The sequence below is a fragment of the Parus major genome, chromosome 14 (genome assembly GCF_001522545.3).
Source record: "Parus major isolate Abel chromosome 14, Parus_major1.1, whole genome shotgun sequence".
In the NCBI taxonomy this organism is placed as follows: Eukaryota; Metazoa; Chordata; class Aves; order Passeriformes; family Paridae; genus Parus; species Parus major.
Window position 1 is genome coordinate 13,733,883 of NC_031783.1, and position 17,501 is coordinate 13,751,383.

Consider the following 17,501-nt stretch of genomic DNA (forward strand, 5'->3'; position numbering starts at 1 on the left):
CTGGGAAGCAAATCTAATTGGCAACCTGGTAATTCCTCGGGGGGACATGTACTTTGGTCATATCTAAGTACATTCCAGCCAGTGTTTAAGACACGCTGAATCCAAACTTGGACAGTCAAATACCAGCAGCTCTAAGCTCCTTATCTATTTCAGGCAGATTAACTCCTTAATCATCTCTTTTGGAAGTTCCCTGCCCCAAATTCCTCTCCCCTCCTCTTCCCCCTCCCCAGTTTTTCAGCAGGAACAAAAGGAACCGATTTTGCGGGGTGCCAAAGGTGGGGACGGCGCCTGCTGTGATTGACAGAGTCAATAACCTGGAGCCAGGAAAAGGCCTTTGGAAATCTGCTTCCCACTTCACCTGCCCCAGTATTTGTCTTCAGGATTTGAAGCTGGAGAATGTATAATTCCAAAATAATTTACCACACAGCATCAAACCTCAATTTATTATTTTCAACCTTCCTTTCTTTTATATATATATATATATATATATATTTTTTTTTTTTTTACATTATTTGTTTTTTCAACACTGTTTTATTTTTCCTTTCCCCCAGGGGATTTTTTCTCAGCATCCCCTAGGAGGTGACCACTCTGCAGCCCCCAGCCCTGCTTGTGGCAGGGGGATGCTCATCCCCTCCCTGGCAGGCAGAGGAGGCCGTGCTGAGCCGTGGGGACACAGCCAGTGCTGGCCACTGTCACTCAGGGGAGTGTCGGAGCATTACACTTCATTACCGAGCTGTCTGCTGCCGGCAGGGGATGGCTTAGGGCAGAGCCCGGCAGCAGCACAGCCGGGTTTGGCTCTGCTGCATGGACCTGTCTGAGGGCAGATGCTGAAACGTGGCATCTGTGGGGTGCCCATATCCGAGGGGTTTTGTTGTGATGGCAGTGGAAAGCTGCTGGTTGCTGGATCATGAGGTTGGCTGCCTCAAAAGTGAAGGCAGGAGTTGCCACAGGAAGGCAAAAGGGGGACAGGGTAATGCCTCCTGTACCAGGAATCCCAGTGAGGGCGTCCCAGTGATACAGGGACTGGGGATCTCTCTGGGATCACCAGTGATAATTGAATAGCACTCCTCTAAAACACAGATGTAAATGTCCCATGTGCCCGACATGGTGGGGACACTGGGACAAAGCCTCATCTCCTCCCGGACCAGAAGAGAGAGTTTGGGATGGGGAGAAGGCATGGGATGGTGTCTGTCCTTTGCTGTCAGCAGCCATCCCACAGCACCTGGGGCCTCCTGATTTTGGATGTGGCAGAATTTGCTGGAAGTTTTCCTGATAGAAAAACTGGCTGTGACCAGAGGGCCTGGACCCAGTGGCACATTCAGAAGAGCTGGGAGTGTCCTGAGAATGCCACCTGTCATCCTTCGGGGTCTCTGGTTCTGTTGGGGATGGAGAGACCCACTGGGGAGGAGGTCCAGGATCCTCCAGGAGCTGGGACACGAGCCTGCTCCATTCCCATGCTCCTGGGCTGGCACTTCCCAGCATCAACACTGGATCCCAGCAGAAGCCCAGACCACTCTACAGTGGGGAAACTGAGGCACAGCTAGAGAGAGGTCCTGGTTCCAACCCAGTGGATTTTCCAGCTGAAAGGTCAGCAGGTGCCAGGGGACCAAGAGCCATCCCTGTCACATTCCTCAGGGAGTGCAGCCTTATGCATCCAACCACATCCATGAGCAACCAGCTCACAAGATGCAGAGCAGATCCAGGACTGGGATCCTTTCCCTCTCCCATACCTGGGAGAGCTTTTATTTGCTTTTATTTTTGTTGCAAGCAGGATGAACCCCCCTGGGGAATCAGCATCCCAGAGGAGGGTGCCAAGGGCATGGCGTCTGCCTTTCCTTGCAGGGATGGAGCTTCTGTCCTGCTTCAAGGGGAAACTGAGGCAGAGGAGACAAACAGGATGTGGGAGAAGAAGGGAGGGTTAATATTAGCGGTCACAGTAATGATTGGAATGGTTAAGTATTATTGGAATTGAAGTGAGTCAGGCCAAGAGCAGGAGGGGAGGGATGAAGGAAGGGAGGAAGGAAGAAGGATCCCAACCTGTCAGGCAGAAAATGAGTAAAGAAGAAAAATGTGAGCATGCGGAGAACTGGCCAGGCTGTCACGCTGGCCCTGTGCTGGCCCTGTGCTGCTCACTTGGGGTGAGGCTGGAGGGTTGGCTGAAGGTCACCATGGTGGTGACAACAACCCCACAGCCACAGTTGTGCCCATCGGTGCCCTGGCAGTGTGATACTGACAGCTCCAGGCAGGCCAGGATTTGGGTTTGGGATTGCTGCATCCCTCCTAACCTCGGCTGTGCTTCCAGCCTCCTGCAGGGTTGGTTTTCCTCTCCCCTCAGAGCCCCAGGGTCGATGTCCAGCTGCTGGCTGGGAGCGCGATCATGTGGAGCCTCACTCCATGGCACATCCGGCCATGAATTCTGCTCTGCAGTGGAACATGGTTCACCTCCAGAGAGGGAATTTGCCCAGGCTGAGCATCTGTTTTGCTGTAAGCCTCCAGCCTTTTTTTTTTCCCCCTTCTTTTTTCCTTTCTTCCCCCTTTTTTTTGTCTTTTTGTCTTTTTTCTTTTTATATCTTTTATCTTTTCCTTTCTTCTTTTCCTCTTATTCTTTTTCTTCATTTTTCTCTGTGTTTTTCTTTCTCTTTTTTATTTTTCTTTTCTTCTTTTCCTTTCCCCCCTTTTTCTTCTTTTCCTTTCCCCCATTTTTCTTCTTTTTCCCTTTTTTCTCCCTCTTTTTCCCCCTTTTTTTTTTCTCCCTTCCTTTTCAAATCCTCCCTTACCAACTGACATTTTCCACCACCAAGAAAAGAAAATCCCAGCAACTCGCTCTGACACCCAGAACCTCCCATCATCCTCCCCAGCCCAACCCTCTGCAAACCTCCCATCCCTGACATTAAGGACCCAATCCCCCCCTTCTAAAATAAAGGAGGAAAAACCAAGGGGAGAGAGGCTGGAGCTGGCGGCTGAGCCGGATTTCCATGTGAGGGGATGAGGTTGGGGCGGCCACGGGCTTCCCCTGGCAAGCGACAGAGGAACCGGGGCCAGCAGAAACGTTGAGTCATGAGTGCGGTTCGCAGGCGGTGGATTTTTTCCCAAGGAAAATTCCTCAGTGGGGAGGAGCAGAGCTGGGAGGGGGGGCAGCAGTGAAGGACTGTGGCCCCCAAACGAGCCGCTGATGTGGGGATGGGGATGCGCCCCATTGCGATGGGAATTCCCTGGGCAGGTTCCAACCCCCGGGGAGGGCGGTTTGGGTAAGGGGGGGACCTGCCTTGGGAATTCCCCAGCAGCTGGATGGGAGGAGCAGCGTGATCTGGGTGGGGGCTGCAGGAGATGAGGACCCCATCCTTCCCCCTCCTCCTCCTCCTCCTTCCCCACATCCGCCCACCCCCACGCAATGGGCGGCGCAGCCCCAGCTCCATTTATCATCATCTGCGGGCAAGTGAAGTGTGCAGGGAACAGCTGCTCCGGTCGGCTGAGCGCCGAAATGGGGCGGGACGCGGGGCTGGGGGGGCTGCGGGCTGCCCTGGGGTACCAAACCCTCCCAGGCGCTGCGCTGGGACGGAGCAATGGCGTGGTGGGAGATGCTGGTGGTGATGGGAGGGATTGGGGAGGTGTATTAAAGGGGTTCACTGGGGAGGGGGACCATTATTGGGGTGCATTAAAGGGGTTTATTTGGGACAGCGCATTAAGGGGTGCACTGGGGAGAGGGTGCATTAAAGGGGTTCACAGAAGGGGACATTGAAGGGGAGGCTGCTCTGGCAGTGGGGTGTCTGTGGGGTGCAGGGACAAACAGCAGCAGCTCCACAACTGCGTGCAGGGTTTGCTCCTACCCCCGGCGAACCCCCGGGGTCCCTCTGCACTGCTGAGGGGGTTCAGACTGGGTTCCATTCCCCCAGTTCCTCTCATTCCCAGCTCCTGAGGCAGGATGCCCTTTGCTGGTCTGTCCCACACACCCCGGCTCCCCCCCGCAGCCTCCCCTTTTCTCTCCTCCCTTAATAATCAAATTCTCCGGAGCACTTTGCGGTGTGGCAGCCAGCCAGAAAGGGTTTCTTTAAACTCCACCAGCTCACAATTAAACAAATCCGGGGCTGACGCTACTCGATAGGCGCTTATTCCCCTCCCTGAGAGCTGCCGGGGGATCCGGGGGGGGGGTCCAATCCCTTCGTTCCCAGCTCCGATAGCACCTCTCCGGATGGGGCTGCACCCCTGGGTTTGGGACCCGGCTTCCGAGGGGGTTTGGGGTGGGGAACGGGGTGTCCGCGGTGCCAGCGCTGCTCCGATGGAGGAGCATCCCCCTGCGAGAGCACGCTGCTATTTTTAGTCGCTGAGTCCTTGTTGATGGCACAGCAGCGAAGGCGAGGGAGCAGCCGGAGGAGCAGCAGGGCTGGATCAGGCCCCGCGGGATGAGGCAGCAGCTGGGAAGCAAGGCCGGCGTGCAGGGAAACGGGGAACGCCCTTTGCCCCCTGGGGCTGAGGCTTTGGGGGTCTCGGGTGCTTACCGAGGGTCCCTGCCACGGGAAGTCCTGGGCTGCCTTCAGAGGGCTCCGGATCCGGCCATGCCATGTCCCTGCCAGGCAAGAGGAAGGGGGAGGAAAGGGGAGAAGGCAGGGGAGGAAGGAAGGAGGGAGGAGTAGTGGGGAGGAAAATAACACGGAATCCAACCACGCAGCACAAATCCTCCCGAGCAGCAGGCGGGCTGCGGGCCACTGTGTGTGCTAGCCTGGCAATGCCATGCATCAGCTCCTGTGCCATGCATCAGCTCCTGTGCCATGCATCAGCCCCAGCACCGTGGCAGCATGACCCCGTGCACCATCACGGCCCCAGGTTGTGCCCTGACGCTGGGAGCTGCATCAGGTCCTTGTGTGTCCCCCATGAGTGAGTCGAGGGCTGTGCTGGGGTGTCTGTGCTCCCTTGGCACCAAGGGGATGGATGCTCCGTGGTGGCTGTAGCCAGCAGTGAGCACAGCACAGGGACAGGGTGGTGCTGGTGCTGGTCACCGTGGTGGCCCCAGGTGCCTGCCCTCTCCCATGAGTTCTGGCCACGGCACAGCTTTGCCAAGGGCAGGTGTCCAGCCACAGCCATGCACCGACAGCCCTGTATCGATTCCCATCTCAGAGGCAGTGGCTGGAAGCTTCTTCAGGGTCAGGAGAGCACATCCAGCAGGGACAGTGAGTGGGCAGGGCCCCTGGGACCAGCCACAGCCACCTCCCTCTCCGGAGGAAGGCCGTAACCTCCCTGCTGTCGACAGCTTGATTTGATGCCATTAAAGCGTTTGCTCGCAAACAGCCTACATCAGGCACAACATCTGGCACGGCCCTTCCCCGGCAACGCTGTGGCAGATCCGAGGGCAGAGCTGGCCTCTGGCTCTGCCAACAGCTCCGGGTGCTGCTGGTGATGAGCGTGTCCCCTCCCAGGGGCCCACAGGGACATGGGACTGTGGCTCTGGGCTTGTAGGATTTCAGCTGGAACACGTTCCCTCTGTGCATCCCCACCTCTGCGTGCCGGTGACTGATCCGTCCCCTCGCACCGTGCGCTTTTGCTCATCCCAACATTGTCCCAGCTGTTCGGAAAATTAACAATAATTAATTAATAACAATAATTAATTAATCACGATAATTAATAATAAAGGAGAAAGGGGAGAAAAGCTCCTCCTAAAGCTTCAGCCTAGGGTCTTCTCAAGCCGGTTTCATTTTTCAAACCCACTCCCACACAGCATGAAGGGCCCTTTGCTCCCATTAATTCTCCCACCACAGCCCAGGGCTGCCCCACAGCCTGCCTTTGATTTTCCTGCCTTTGTTCCAGCAGCACCGGCACAGGGCTGGCACAGGACACCATGCTGTGGCAGGGGATTTTTGTGCCAGCTTTTCAGATTTTTTTGACCCATCTTTTCCCTGGAATTTAGGCTTTAGCTGCATCCAGTTGTCCACAGAGCCTGCAAGAGGCAACTGCAGTATGTGACATGGAAAACATCCCAAAAGGGGATGGGGAACAGGGAGGGATGGGTGCTGGGCTGGTGTGGGTGGCACTGAGCCTGGCTCCAGTGGTGCCCGAGGACACTGTGTGCTTGGTGCATGCCTGAGCAGCTGGTGTTTATGGAAACAGAGCTAAGTAAAGCCCTGTGTGTGTGTGTGTAGACCCCAAAAGGTGCTGAGGTGTTACTGGTGGGTGCTGCAAGGAAAAGGGCTGAGCTGGGACTCGTCAAGCCAACAGTGTGGTTTAAGTGGCTGTGGCAGAACTGCCAGCAAAGGGACCATGTGGTGTTTGGCATGCTGTGGCAGTGGCATGAGGGTGATGGAGGGACATGTGGGGATACACACAAATCCATGTCCCGGCTCAAGGCTTTCTGGCTCCACAGGGAAGTGTGCCAGGAGCTGGGATGGGCTTGGACAGACGCTGCCAGCATCAGACCCCATCCTCTCTTCTTACACTCATTGCCTTGAGGGAGGCTGAGGGGACAGCACTGGTGTCACCAAGGGAGCAGCACTGGGGATGTCCCTGGACAGCAACAGACCCTTGGGGCTGCCCTAACCCAGACTGACAAATCTCTATCTCATCCAGGCTTGTGTCCACCCCAGGACCTTCAACCCACCGGTGCTGGGGACAGGCAGGATGCATCCCCCTGCCACCAAGCCCTTCATTAGCCCCCACAAGCCACTTGACTGCCTTAAGAGATCAAACCAGTGACCCAGGTGTGTCCCTGCTCCCAGAGCAAGAGGGGTGAGGAAATGGGGAGCTTTAATGACGATGGTGCCGAGGCACTCGGTAATGACGGCTGCTGGCGGGAGCAGACAGCTTCCAGATGGCATCGCGCCGGGGCAGGGGGATCGCTGGGGCCGGGGGGGCTGCGGGAGGCAGCAGCCGGCAGAGATGGGCAGAGCCAGCGACTTGAAATGACTTTTTTTGCAGCAGAGCCTGCGGTTCTGGCCCTCCGCGCTGCTGCTTCCAGTAATTAGCCCAATAATTAAAAAGAATGGCGATAAGAGGGGTGTGCAGAGGCGCTGGCAGGATCCCGGCATCCCTGGGGAGGCGCGTGAGAAGGGCGGGAGTGATTTGCGGATGTGAGGGGTGGTGGGTGTGTGAAACACAAAGCAGAGGGACCCCGACATGTTGTGGGGGGTCACTGCACCAGGTGACCAGGCAGGGAGGGGTGGGCAGCAGGGATGGGCAGCTTCAGCAGCAGCAGGGGCAGGAGGGTGGCTGAGCCCACTGCAGGCAGGGAGGAGGCAACCAGACCCCAGCACCCTCCTGCCCACGGGCACAGTGCTGCGATGCAGGGAGATGGGATAGAGGAGGATGCAGGATGCTGCAAGATGGAGATGCAGCGCCAGGCAATGTGATGCAGGGCGACACGGCACGATGCAGAGCGATGCGAGGTGACACAGAGCCAGCTGCTGCCCTCCGGGGCGGTGCAGTGCACTGCACAGGGATGGGATGCAGGGCAATGAGATGCAGGGCAATGCAAGCCGATGCAATGCAAGGCAGTACGATGCAGGGAGATGAAATGCAAGGTAATGTGGTGCAGGGTGATGTGAGGTGAGGCAGGAGGAGGCGATGCAGGGCAATGCAAGGCAACACAGTGGTGCAGGGAGTTGAAATGGAAAGTGATGCGATGCAGGATGAGGCAAAGCAATGTGATGCAGGGAGATGCAAATCAGGGTGATGAAATGCAAGGCAACACGAAGCAAGTGTAGGTAGTGGGAGGTGATGCAATGCAGGGCAAATTGGGGCAATGCAATTCAGGGTGAACGCAAGGCAACAAGATTCAGAGGTGAAACACAGATGAAGTGTTGGAGAGCAATGCAAGGCCATGCAGGCAATTCAGTGCACCATGGGGTGATGCCAGACAATGCAGGGCAATGCGAGGTGATGCAGCATCACGTGCTGTGTTCCAGGGCGGCTGTGAGACGATGCCCAGTGGGGCAGTGCCCAGCAGCTGAGGTGAGGCGAGGCAATGATGTCCCCATGGTGCAGGTGACACCGGCCTTCTCGGTCCCCGGCCCACCGCGGTGGCGACGCTTCATTTGAATTCTCGCCTCTCTCTCTTCGCAGATAACAAGCCCGCGCCATGCAGTCCTTTCGAGAAAGGTGTGGTTTCCATGGCAACCAGCAGAGCTACCAGCCGACTTCACAAGATACATCACGCCTGGAGAATTACAGGCATCAAAGTCAGGCAGGGCCGAACTGCGAGCGGCAGAGGCTGGTGGCGAAGGAGTACTACAGTCAGCAGCAGCTGCCGTACGCGGGCTATGAGAACAGCGCCGTGGAGAAATACCACCGGGGAAACAAGCAATTAGCGGGGCAGCAGCTGCAGGGCAGGCCAGCCTTTTCCAATTACACCGTGCAGGAGAACAGCCCTTATCCGGCCCGGTATTCCGGGGACGAGAGCCTGCAGGCGTGGGGTGGCCAGCCACAGGCATTGCCCGGCGGCGTGGCCAAGTATGAGGACAACCTGATGAAGAAGACAGTGGCATTGGCGGGTGGGCGGCCATACCATGAGCCGGCGGCCACCTCGCTGCCCTTCCGGACTCACTTCCAGCAGCAGCCTCAGCAGCAGCAGCCTCAGCCGCAGCAGCAGCAGCAGCAGCAGCAGCCGCCCGCACTCCCCTACCCCAAGCTGCAGCGGCAGAAACTGCCCAACGATGTCTCCTCACCCATGCCCTTCTCACAGAGCCCTCATTTCGGGCAGCACTCCCAGTCCTTCCCTGCCTCCTCCACCTACTCCTCGGTGCCGGGGGGCAGCCAGCCGGCACACTCCTACAAGAGCTGCACGGCGCCCTCGGGGCAGCCGCCGCTGGAGCGGCCCCTGGGCAGCGCTGCCAGCCTGGCCCCTGGCCCCCGCGTGCCCAACCTGCACGGCTACCAGCCCAACCGCATCGGCTACGAGCAGCCCCCGCAGCCGCCGCCACAGCCCCCGCAGCCGCCACCACCGCAGCCCCCACAGCCACCGCAGCCCCCGCAGCCCCCACAGCCCATGCAGGGGCGGCATCACGCCTCAGAGACCCTCCACTACCAAAACCTGGCCAAGTACCAACATTACAACCAGCCAGGCCAGACCTACTGCCAGGGCGATGCGCCGCCCGTCCGGACGCCCGAGCAGTACTACCAGACCTTCAGCCCCAGCGCCAGCCACTCGCCGGCTCGCTCTGTCGGCAGGTCCCCATCCTACAGCTCCACTCCCTCCCCTCTGATGCCCAACCTGGAGAACTTCCAATACAGCCAGCAGCCGCTGAATGCTGGTGCCTTCCCGGCCGGCATTGCTGACCACAGCCATTTCATGCCGCTGCTGAACCCTTCTCCCACTGATGGAACGAGCCCTGACACTCAATCTGGGAACTGCAAAAACTTGCAGAAGGAGAAGCTGCCTGAAAACCTGCTGTCAGACCTGAGCCTGCAGAGCCTGACGGCACTCACCTCCCAGGTGGAGAACATCTCCAACACTGTCCAGCAGCTGCTGCTCTCCAAAGCAGCTGTACCCCAGAAAAAGGGCATCAAGACCCCAGCAAGGACCCCCGAGCAGCTCAAGGGGCAGCACTGCAGTCCTGAGAGCAGCACCTACTCGGCAGAGCAGGTGGGGACCCCCCTGTCTGACCCACTGAGCACCCCTCAGTCTGTCCATGCTGAGACACAGGACACTGACTATCTCAGTGGGTCAGAGGACCAGCTGGAGAGGAGTTTCCTGTACTGCAACCAGAACCGCAGCCCTGCCCGTGTGAACAGCAACTCCAAGGCAAAGCCTGAGTCAGTGTCCACCTGCTCTGTGACCTCTCCAGATGACATGTCCACCAAATCAGATGACTCCTTCCAGAGTATCCACGCCACCCTGCCCCTGGAGACCTTCACCAAGTATGTGAGCAATGAACGGGACTGCCCTCGACTGCTCCTCAGCGCCCTGTCCCAGGAGGAGCTGGCTTCTGAGATCATTGTCCTGCAGGATGCCATCAGCGAGAAGGCAGACAAAGCCTGGGCCAACTTGCCCATGCTGGGCAAGGAGACCACCAAGTCCCCCTTCCAGCTGGAGAACCACCGGCCCAGCCTGGACTCCATGGTGAAGGGTGCCTGGCCCAGCCAGGGTGACTCCAGCACGCTCACTGAGCCCCTCAAGCTGGACAAAGCTTCAGGGGCCAGCACGGGGAAGGACTTTAGTGAGGAGGTGTATGAGGGTTCCCAGGTGGAGTTTGCAGCCACTGAAAGCAAGGATGTGCTGAAGGACACTGCCCCACTGGCCTTCAACTCCAAGCCCAGCATGCCAGCAGCGACGTCAAGCGCGGGAGCCACCGGCTACAGCTGCTACTCAAACACCACCGCCAACTCGGTGGCATCCGAAAATGCCATGGAGCATTTTGACTGGCCGGAGGAGAGCCTGGGTGAGGCCTGCCTGCGGTGGAAAGATCTTCAGGCCACCGACCTCCCCAAGGGCTTGTTCCCCAGCAAATTGGTGAGCTCCTGCAAGGAGAAAAAAAACGCCTGCGGCTTGGACCTGTGCGATGGAGAGCAGCCAGCAAAGAGTGAGGCAGTCCAGGACTTTGGCCAGCAGGTGATGGAGGAGGAGGAGGAGACACTGACCTACGATGAAGCAACAAAGGCAGACAGTGAGAGATGGCTGCAGGATACCCGGCACTGCTGCTCAGCTGGGGACTTCAGTGAGATCCCCATCATCTCCTCGCCAGATCTGAAGGAGTCAGACCTGGAGGCCGAGGAGTACTCCTCACTCTGTGAGCTGGCTGGCTCGGAGCAGAAGTCAGTGACGTACGATGCCTCACCACCCAAGCCTCCGGAGATGCCAGCTGTGCTGTCCTCCAGCGAGGTGCCTGTGTCTGCTGAGGAGACTGTCAGCACAGTGGAGAAGGAGAGCTCAGCCCCCACCCCACGCCTCTCTGGCCAGTCTGTCATCCTTCTGGGCCCTGCTGTGGGCACAGAGACCAAGGTGAAGAGCTGGTTCAAATCCTCTCTGCCCCACATCCAGCCTGAGGAGGAGAATGGCAGAGGGGAGACGTCCCACCTGGAGGCAGCTGATGCTGAATCCACCTCAACAGTAATGACGAAGCAGCAAATCACACCCGAAAATGTGCTGGGGAAGATGGAGCCTGTCTCACGGGGCAAGAGCCTCCGCAACAAGAGGGTCCACTGCCGGCTGCCGGAGGGGGATGGCCCCGGCAGCACCGTGCTGAGCCCATTTGATGAGCTGCCAGCAGCCAGCAGTGTGGCCGGTGCCTGCCTGGGGCCAGACGGACAGACGGAGGTACCGAGCAAGAGTGCCCAGAGCCAAACACCCCGGTTTCCAGCCGAGGGTCTGCCGGCGCGCATGTGCACCCGCTCCTTCACCGCCCTGGCTGAGCCCCGCACCCCTGCCCCCCTAGAGGGACTGAAGGCCCCCGCGCACCAGGAGAAGCTGGGGAAGAAGCCCGGCTGCGGCGTGAAGCAGCGGGTGGCTTTCAAAACCAGGAAGCGCAACAGCCGGCCGGCTCCCAGGGTGGTCCAAAACACCAGTGATGCCACCCTCCTGGTGCCCGGCTTGGTGGCTGCAGAGGAGGTGGCAGGGCCGACACCGCTGGAGGGGGACGCAGTGGAAGCCGGGGAGAGGGACCAGAGGTCGATGATCCTGCGCTCACGGACAAAGACACAGGAGGTTTTCTACACCAAGCGGCAGAGGGGCAAGCGGGCAGCTGATGTCCGGCTGAAGAACTGCAAAGCACCCAAAAAGCTCATATCCAACAACCATCTCCCACCTGCCTTCAAGCTGCCAGCGCCAGGCAGCCCCCACAAGGAGGGCAAGGTGGGTGCCCGGATGAAGCTGCCCAAAGCAGGGCCAGGCGTGGGGGGAAAGATGTCGGAGCGGCCTCTGCACTCACTGAAGAGGAAGTCCACCTTCATCTCCCCCATCCCCACCAAGAAGAGGAACCTGGTCCTGCGGAGCAACAGCGGTGGTGTGAAGGAGGAGAAGCCAGAGGGTCCCCCCAGTCTCTTCAAGAAGATGCCGGTGGCCAAGAAGGTGAAAGCCAAGCTGCCCCCCAAGAGCTCTGGCGAAGCCATCCCGAAGCCCCCCCTGCCAAAGGAGGCTCCTGATGTCTGCATCAAGATCACCTCCCGGGCGGCCTTCCAGGAGGCCACCAAGACCAAAGTGCTGCCTCCCCGCAAGGGCCGTGGCCTCAAGCTGGAGGCCATCGTCCAGAAGATCACCTCACCCAACCTGAAGAAGTTCACCTGCAAACCAGCGGCCACAGCAGTGGCAGCCACAGTAGCTGCCTACGGCTCCTCCCTGAGCCCGGCTGGGGCAGAGCGGGTGGTGAAGCACAGTGGGGTGGCTGTGGCAGTGGGTGATGCGCGGCTGCCCAAGCTGGCGGCAGCACAGAAGGTGCCCACAATGCCGGTGGCTGAGCCGCTCTGCCGGAACCCCAATGGCCGAGCACCGAAGGGGAAGCCGGGTGGTGGGAAGAAGCTGCCCCATGACGGCTGCCAGGGGGAGGCTTGTGGGTCAACGCCGGGGACCCAGTCCAGCCCCAACATGGTGGCCAAGAACCTGGGGCTCCTGCCCAAGAAGAGGAACCGCAAGGGCAAAGCAGCAGCGCTGGGCATGGCCAAGGCGCCCCTGAGCCCTGCTCTGCCACCAGCACTGCCCCGGGAGCGCGTAGCCGGCCCGGGAGGTGCGGAGGAGGCGCCTCGGGAGAAGAAACCAAAGACTGAGGAGAAGGAGGCGGGGAGCAGCGATGGCCCTGCTGAGGGACGCTCCGCCGCCGGGCCGGCGCGGGGGCCGAAGCCGCGGGCCAACCACTCCAACTACAACGGCTACTCCAAGCGGCAGCGGAAGCGTCTGGGCCACGGCAAGGCCAAGGCGGTGCCGGCGCGGTGCAAGAGCCGCGGGAAGCGGCGGCGGCAGCAGCCCCAGCAGGCCCCGCTCCTGCACCCCGCCGAGCCCGAGATCCGGCTCAAGTACATCTCCTGCAAGCGGCTGCGGGCGGACAGCCGCGCCCCGCCCTTCGCTCCCTACGTCCGCGTGGAGCGGCGCGGAGAGTTCTCCACCACCTGCACCGTCGTCAACTCGCCCGGCGACGAGGCGCGGCTGCAGCGGGGACCGGCCGGGCCGGCGCCTCGGCCGCGGGCGGCCCTGCCCGCCTCCTCCACCATGCACATGGGGCCGGTGGTGTCGAAGGCGCTGAGCGCCGCGTGCCTGGTCTGCTGCCTCTGCCGCAACCCCGCCAACTACAAGGACCTGGGGGACCTCTGCGGGCCCTACTATCCCGAGGACTGCCTGCCCAAGAAGAAATCCCGGCTGAAGGAGAAGGCGCGGGCGGAGGGGCCGGGCGAGGACTCCACCGTGCCCGCCGCGGCCGAGCGGGCGCCCCGCGGGACTGAGGGCGGCTGCGGCGGGAAGGCGGCGCGGCCTGAGGCGGCCGCCGAGGCGGCCAAGCAGAGCTCGCTGCGCTCCAGCCCGCGGGGAATGTTCCGTCGGCTGCAGAGCTGCTACTGCTGTGACGAGAGGACAGAGGGCGAGGAGGCGGCCGAAAAGCCCCGGCGGCACGAATGTCACAAGGCCGAGTCCCCGCCGCAGGAGCCGGCGGGCGACACGCAGGAGCACTGGCTGCACGAGGCCTGTGCCGTATGGACCGCTGGGGTTTTCCTGGTGGCAGGGAAGCTCTATGGGCTGCAGGAGGCTGTCAAGGCGGCTGCCGACCTGGTAAGAGCTCGGCCACACGCCCGAGGCGGCATCTTCCGCTGGCCTCCTTCAGCCAACGTCATTCCCGTGTCTGCGCCTCCGGTCGGGATGGAAATGAATAGTTCTGCCCTGGGAGAGCAGGGCAGGTGCTCAGCATCATGAGACCCTCTGAGTCCCTGCGAAATTTGTGCTGCTGCGTCTCTGATAGCACCTGAACTCTCCCTTTTAGGCACAGAAATAATCTATGGTATTGTGTTTTAGGAAGGCGACTGGGCTCCCCTGGGATTGTCACATCCCCTGGCCCAGTCGTGTGTTGTTGCACGGGGTGGCTCAGAGCAGGACAGATGCCGCAGGGTGGGAGATGAAAATGGGCACAATGCAGCCTGATGCCACCGTGGGGAGCTGGAGGGAGGGGGTGACCCTGCTCCTCTTCCACAGTGGTTGGAGCAAGGCCACATGGCGTGAGCAAAATTGGGAGGTTGCTGAGGGAGGTGAGATGTTGTGGCTGGCCCGTTCCTGAAAGTGGTCAAGGCTGGATGGGTCTTGGAGCAACCTGGTCTAGTGGAAAGTATTCCTGCCTGTGGGAGGAGACTGGAACGGGAGGAGGTTTTTTCAGGTCCCTTCCACATCATTCTGGGATTCTGTGACAGGGATTTTTAGTGCTGGGCAGAGGAAGGGTACAGCCTTCCATCAGAGGCTGTGCAGGGGGTTTCCAGCAAGTCCCCCAGTGCCAGATTTGGGGGCTGGCTGTGTTCCCAAGCCTGTGTGCTCATTTCATGGCTGGCTGGAGGCTGCTGCCCTCACTGCAGAACCAGGTGCTCCCATCCCTGCGGCAGTCACCAGGCACAATCCAGGTCATGTCCCTTCACCTCCTGGCCCATGGAGTATGGCTGTGGGCTCAGTGTCATCCAGGGGAGTGGTGTGGCAGGTAGAAACCTTGTGGATGGCTGCAGACAGCCAAGTGACAGGCATGGTGTGGTTCAGAGTGCACTGGCACGGGAGGAAGGATGTTGCCTGGGAGAGGGCTGGAGAGGATCAGGGGACACTCACATTGCCCTTGCTGGGGCTGTCGTGGTTTTCTTCTGTGCTGGGCTTTGACAGGGTCTCTCTGTCTCTCCACATCTCTCCTTCCCTGCTCCGAATTCCCGGGTGTGTGTACAGAAGTGCTCGAGCTGCCAGCAAGTGGGAGCCACCGTGGGCTGCTGCCAGAAGGGGTGTCCCCACACCTACCACTACGCGTGTGCCGTCGACACAGGTGAGCCTGGCCATGGGGTTGGGGCACGGGGTCCTGGGCATTCTCTGACCCAGCTGAATGATGCTCCAGGGTCAGGGGTGCGGCTCACTGGCTTGCCAGGATGGTGGTGCCCACTTTGCCAGCAGCACTAGCAGGTGTCACAAGCTTCTCTGGCCTCAGCTGAGCCCTTCACACAAATGCTGTGGATGGTGGGTGGCCATGGACCAGGGGGACACTGCATTCCCCCCACTCAGGGGCAGCTGCCTCAGTGCAGGGTGTTCCCTGACACATCCTTGTCCTCTCCTCGCAGGTTGCTTATTAACTGAGGAGAGCTTCTCTCTGAGATGTCCCAAACATAAGGTAAGCCCAGAGCCCCCCTGTGCACCCCTCAATGATCTGCAGCTCTCTGTGGCAGGAGGACCTGCCTTCAGACCCCGAATTCCTGGGGACACCCATCCTGGATGCTCAGCTCTGTATGGGCATCACATCCCTGGGGATATCAGTGGGTGCTGCTGGGTCTGGGACACCCCAGCTGGGTCTGAGGGGTCTTATCCCCTTCTCTGAGCACAGACGAGGTGGTGAATGATGGCTGAACCCCTTCTCAAAGCGCTGCCTCCCGGGTGAATGCCCGGTTATTGGCGGGGGTGGCCGATGAGGACAACCCAGGGCCACTCCCCGCCTCTCCGTGATCCCCGGGCTGACAGCTCCGTTCTCCCCGCAGAGGCAGCCGGTGTAGCGCCCGCGGGCACCCGCCCCACCGCCAGCGAGGGACCGGCAGAGGAGGCAGCGCCTGGAGCAGAGCGGAGCCGGGCCGGGCCGTACCGGGGACCCGCCACTGCCCGGGACCCCCGGGATCCCCCGAGCCCGCTCCGAGCGGGCCGAGCCAGCGCCGGGCTTTCCCTCCCGCCGGGTCTCGGTAAAACCCGGTCTGGATACGCGGGGGACGGATCGGGATCCCCCACCCGCGATGGCTGCACAGGGGGGCGGGGGGTGTCCGTGTACAAGGGGGGGGTCCCGGCGATGTTGTCTTACTGTGGGGCCGCCGGACCCTCCGTGGGTCCCGGCTCTCAATATCACACTGATCTGATCTGAGATGTTGCCTTCAGCAAACCTCATTGTGTCTGTATATAGTTCAGCGAAGAAGAGGACAAAAAAAAAGACAAAAAAAAAGACCAAAAAAAGGAGAAAAAAGAGAAAAATGAGAAAAAAAAAAAAAAAGGCAAACAACGGCCTGCTGTTTGAAACACCACTCTGCTTTTTCTGTTTTGTTCTTCCATCTCCTGTTTGTCCCCACCCACACCCAGGGTGCTGGGGGGCTAAGGGTGCTTGGCCAGGCTGGTGGGCACCCACTGGGCTGCCCCAGCCCCGCTCCCAAACCCCAAACCCTGACTCATTGCACCCACCACCTTCCCACTCCATGTGGCGCTGGCACTGCTGGGCTGGGGACACCTGGTCCTGCTGTCCAGGACCCCCCAAAACTCACCCTTCTTCTTGTGCTTGGCCTCACCAGCACCCCTTCTGTGGCTCCTCTTGTAGGAGCTTTGCTCTCTGTGCTTGTGCTGAACCCCACAGCTCTGTGTGCTGAACTGGAGGAGGAGGAGGAGGAGGCATTTGTTTCCTCCCTTCCACATGGGCCTGGCTCACCCCTCACTGCCCTGCCTTTGCTCAGCTCCCTCGGCTTTTGCTTCCTGGCCACCTCAGTAGAGCTGAGGGGCTGCCCAACACTTTGGTGACCCCAGGCTCCACAGCCCATCTTTGTGTCACCCACACCCTGACACAGGTAGCAACCAGCCCAGGGTGAGCCAACCCCAGATCTCATCCTAAAAACAGCCACTGGCTGCCCCCAACCTCTGCAGCATCCTGCAAAAGGGACCACTGCTGGTCCCATCCATGTCCCCCACAGAGCCAGCGCCCCATGTCCCCACCACCTCTTGTGTCCCCTCCATCTCACCCACCCCAAGGTTTGCTGGCCACACAATGTCTGTTGTTTCAGCAGCTGCCTTGGACACAGGAGTGAAAAACAAAAAAAAGGAGGTGAGAAAAAAATTTTTAAAAAGGGAGAAATAATAATAATAATAAAAAAAATTAACTTAAAGAAGAAAAAAAAAAATAAATCCCTGTGTCCTTGGCAGTGTTGCCTGAAATCTGGCTATTTTTAGTGACATCTTGTACATATGACTGTAAAATGGTAAACCGTGTGTATTATATATTGCCTCATTATATAGTGTATATATATGTATACATATACATATATATAATATATATGAAGACTGTAAATGTTAAGACTAGTGTTCTTATTAGTATATTGCTTCACACTGAAGATTGTGTGTAACAAGCTGTTTCTAAAAGATGTTTATTTTCCTTAAGAGTAAAAAAAACAGGTCATTGCATTCAGAGCGTCAATAAAGATACAACGATTGTTTTGGAAGTACGTGGCGCCCTGCTCGTGGCCTCTCTTTATCCTTGGGGGGCTGCTGGGGTCCCCCACGGGCTGTGACAGCCCCTGGCTGGTCTTTTGTCCCCAAGGGTCTCTCTGAAGGGGGTGTTTGGGGTCCTTCAGCCCCCAGTGTCCCCATCCCTGCCACCCTTGCCCCCCATCCCGTGCAGCCCTGTGGGGAC

The 17,501-nt window shown here is 59.3% G+C and overlaps 1 protein-coding gene across 5 annotated transcripts in view; it reads left to right on the forward strand.

Moving 5' to 3' along the window:
- The window catches only part of RAI1 (retinoic acid induced 1), a 73,590-nt gene extending 56,276 nt beyond the window's left edge, over positions 1-17,314 (forward strand). For 3 of the 5 annotated variants that reach the window (XM_015642923.3, XM_033517838.1, XM_033517839.1), the window contains exons 3-6: positions 8,047-13,669; positions 14,810-14,903; positions 15,193-15,242; positions 15,604-17,314. In XM_015642923.3, coding sequence (XP_015498409.1) covers positions 8,063-13,669; positions 14,810-14,903; positions 15,193-15,242; positions 15,604-15,618 — 5,766 coding nt within the window. In that variant the 5' untranslated portion in view covers positions 8,047-8,062 and the 3' untranslated portion in view covers positions 15,619-17,314. Of the gene's footprint in view, positions 1-816; positions 2,485-4,302; positions 6,687-8,046; positions 13,670-14,809; positions 14,904-15,192; positions 15,243-15,603 lie in introns of those variants that run through there. The other 2 variants (XM_015642924.3, XM_015642925.3) reach the window with 2 other exon arrangements.
- Positions 17,315-17,501: the final 187 nt, after the last annotated feature.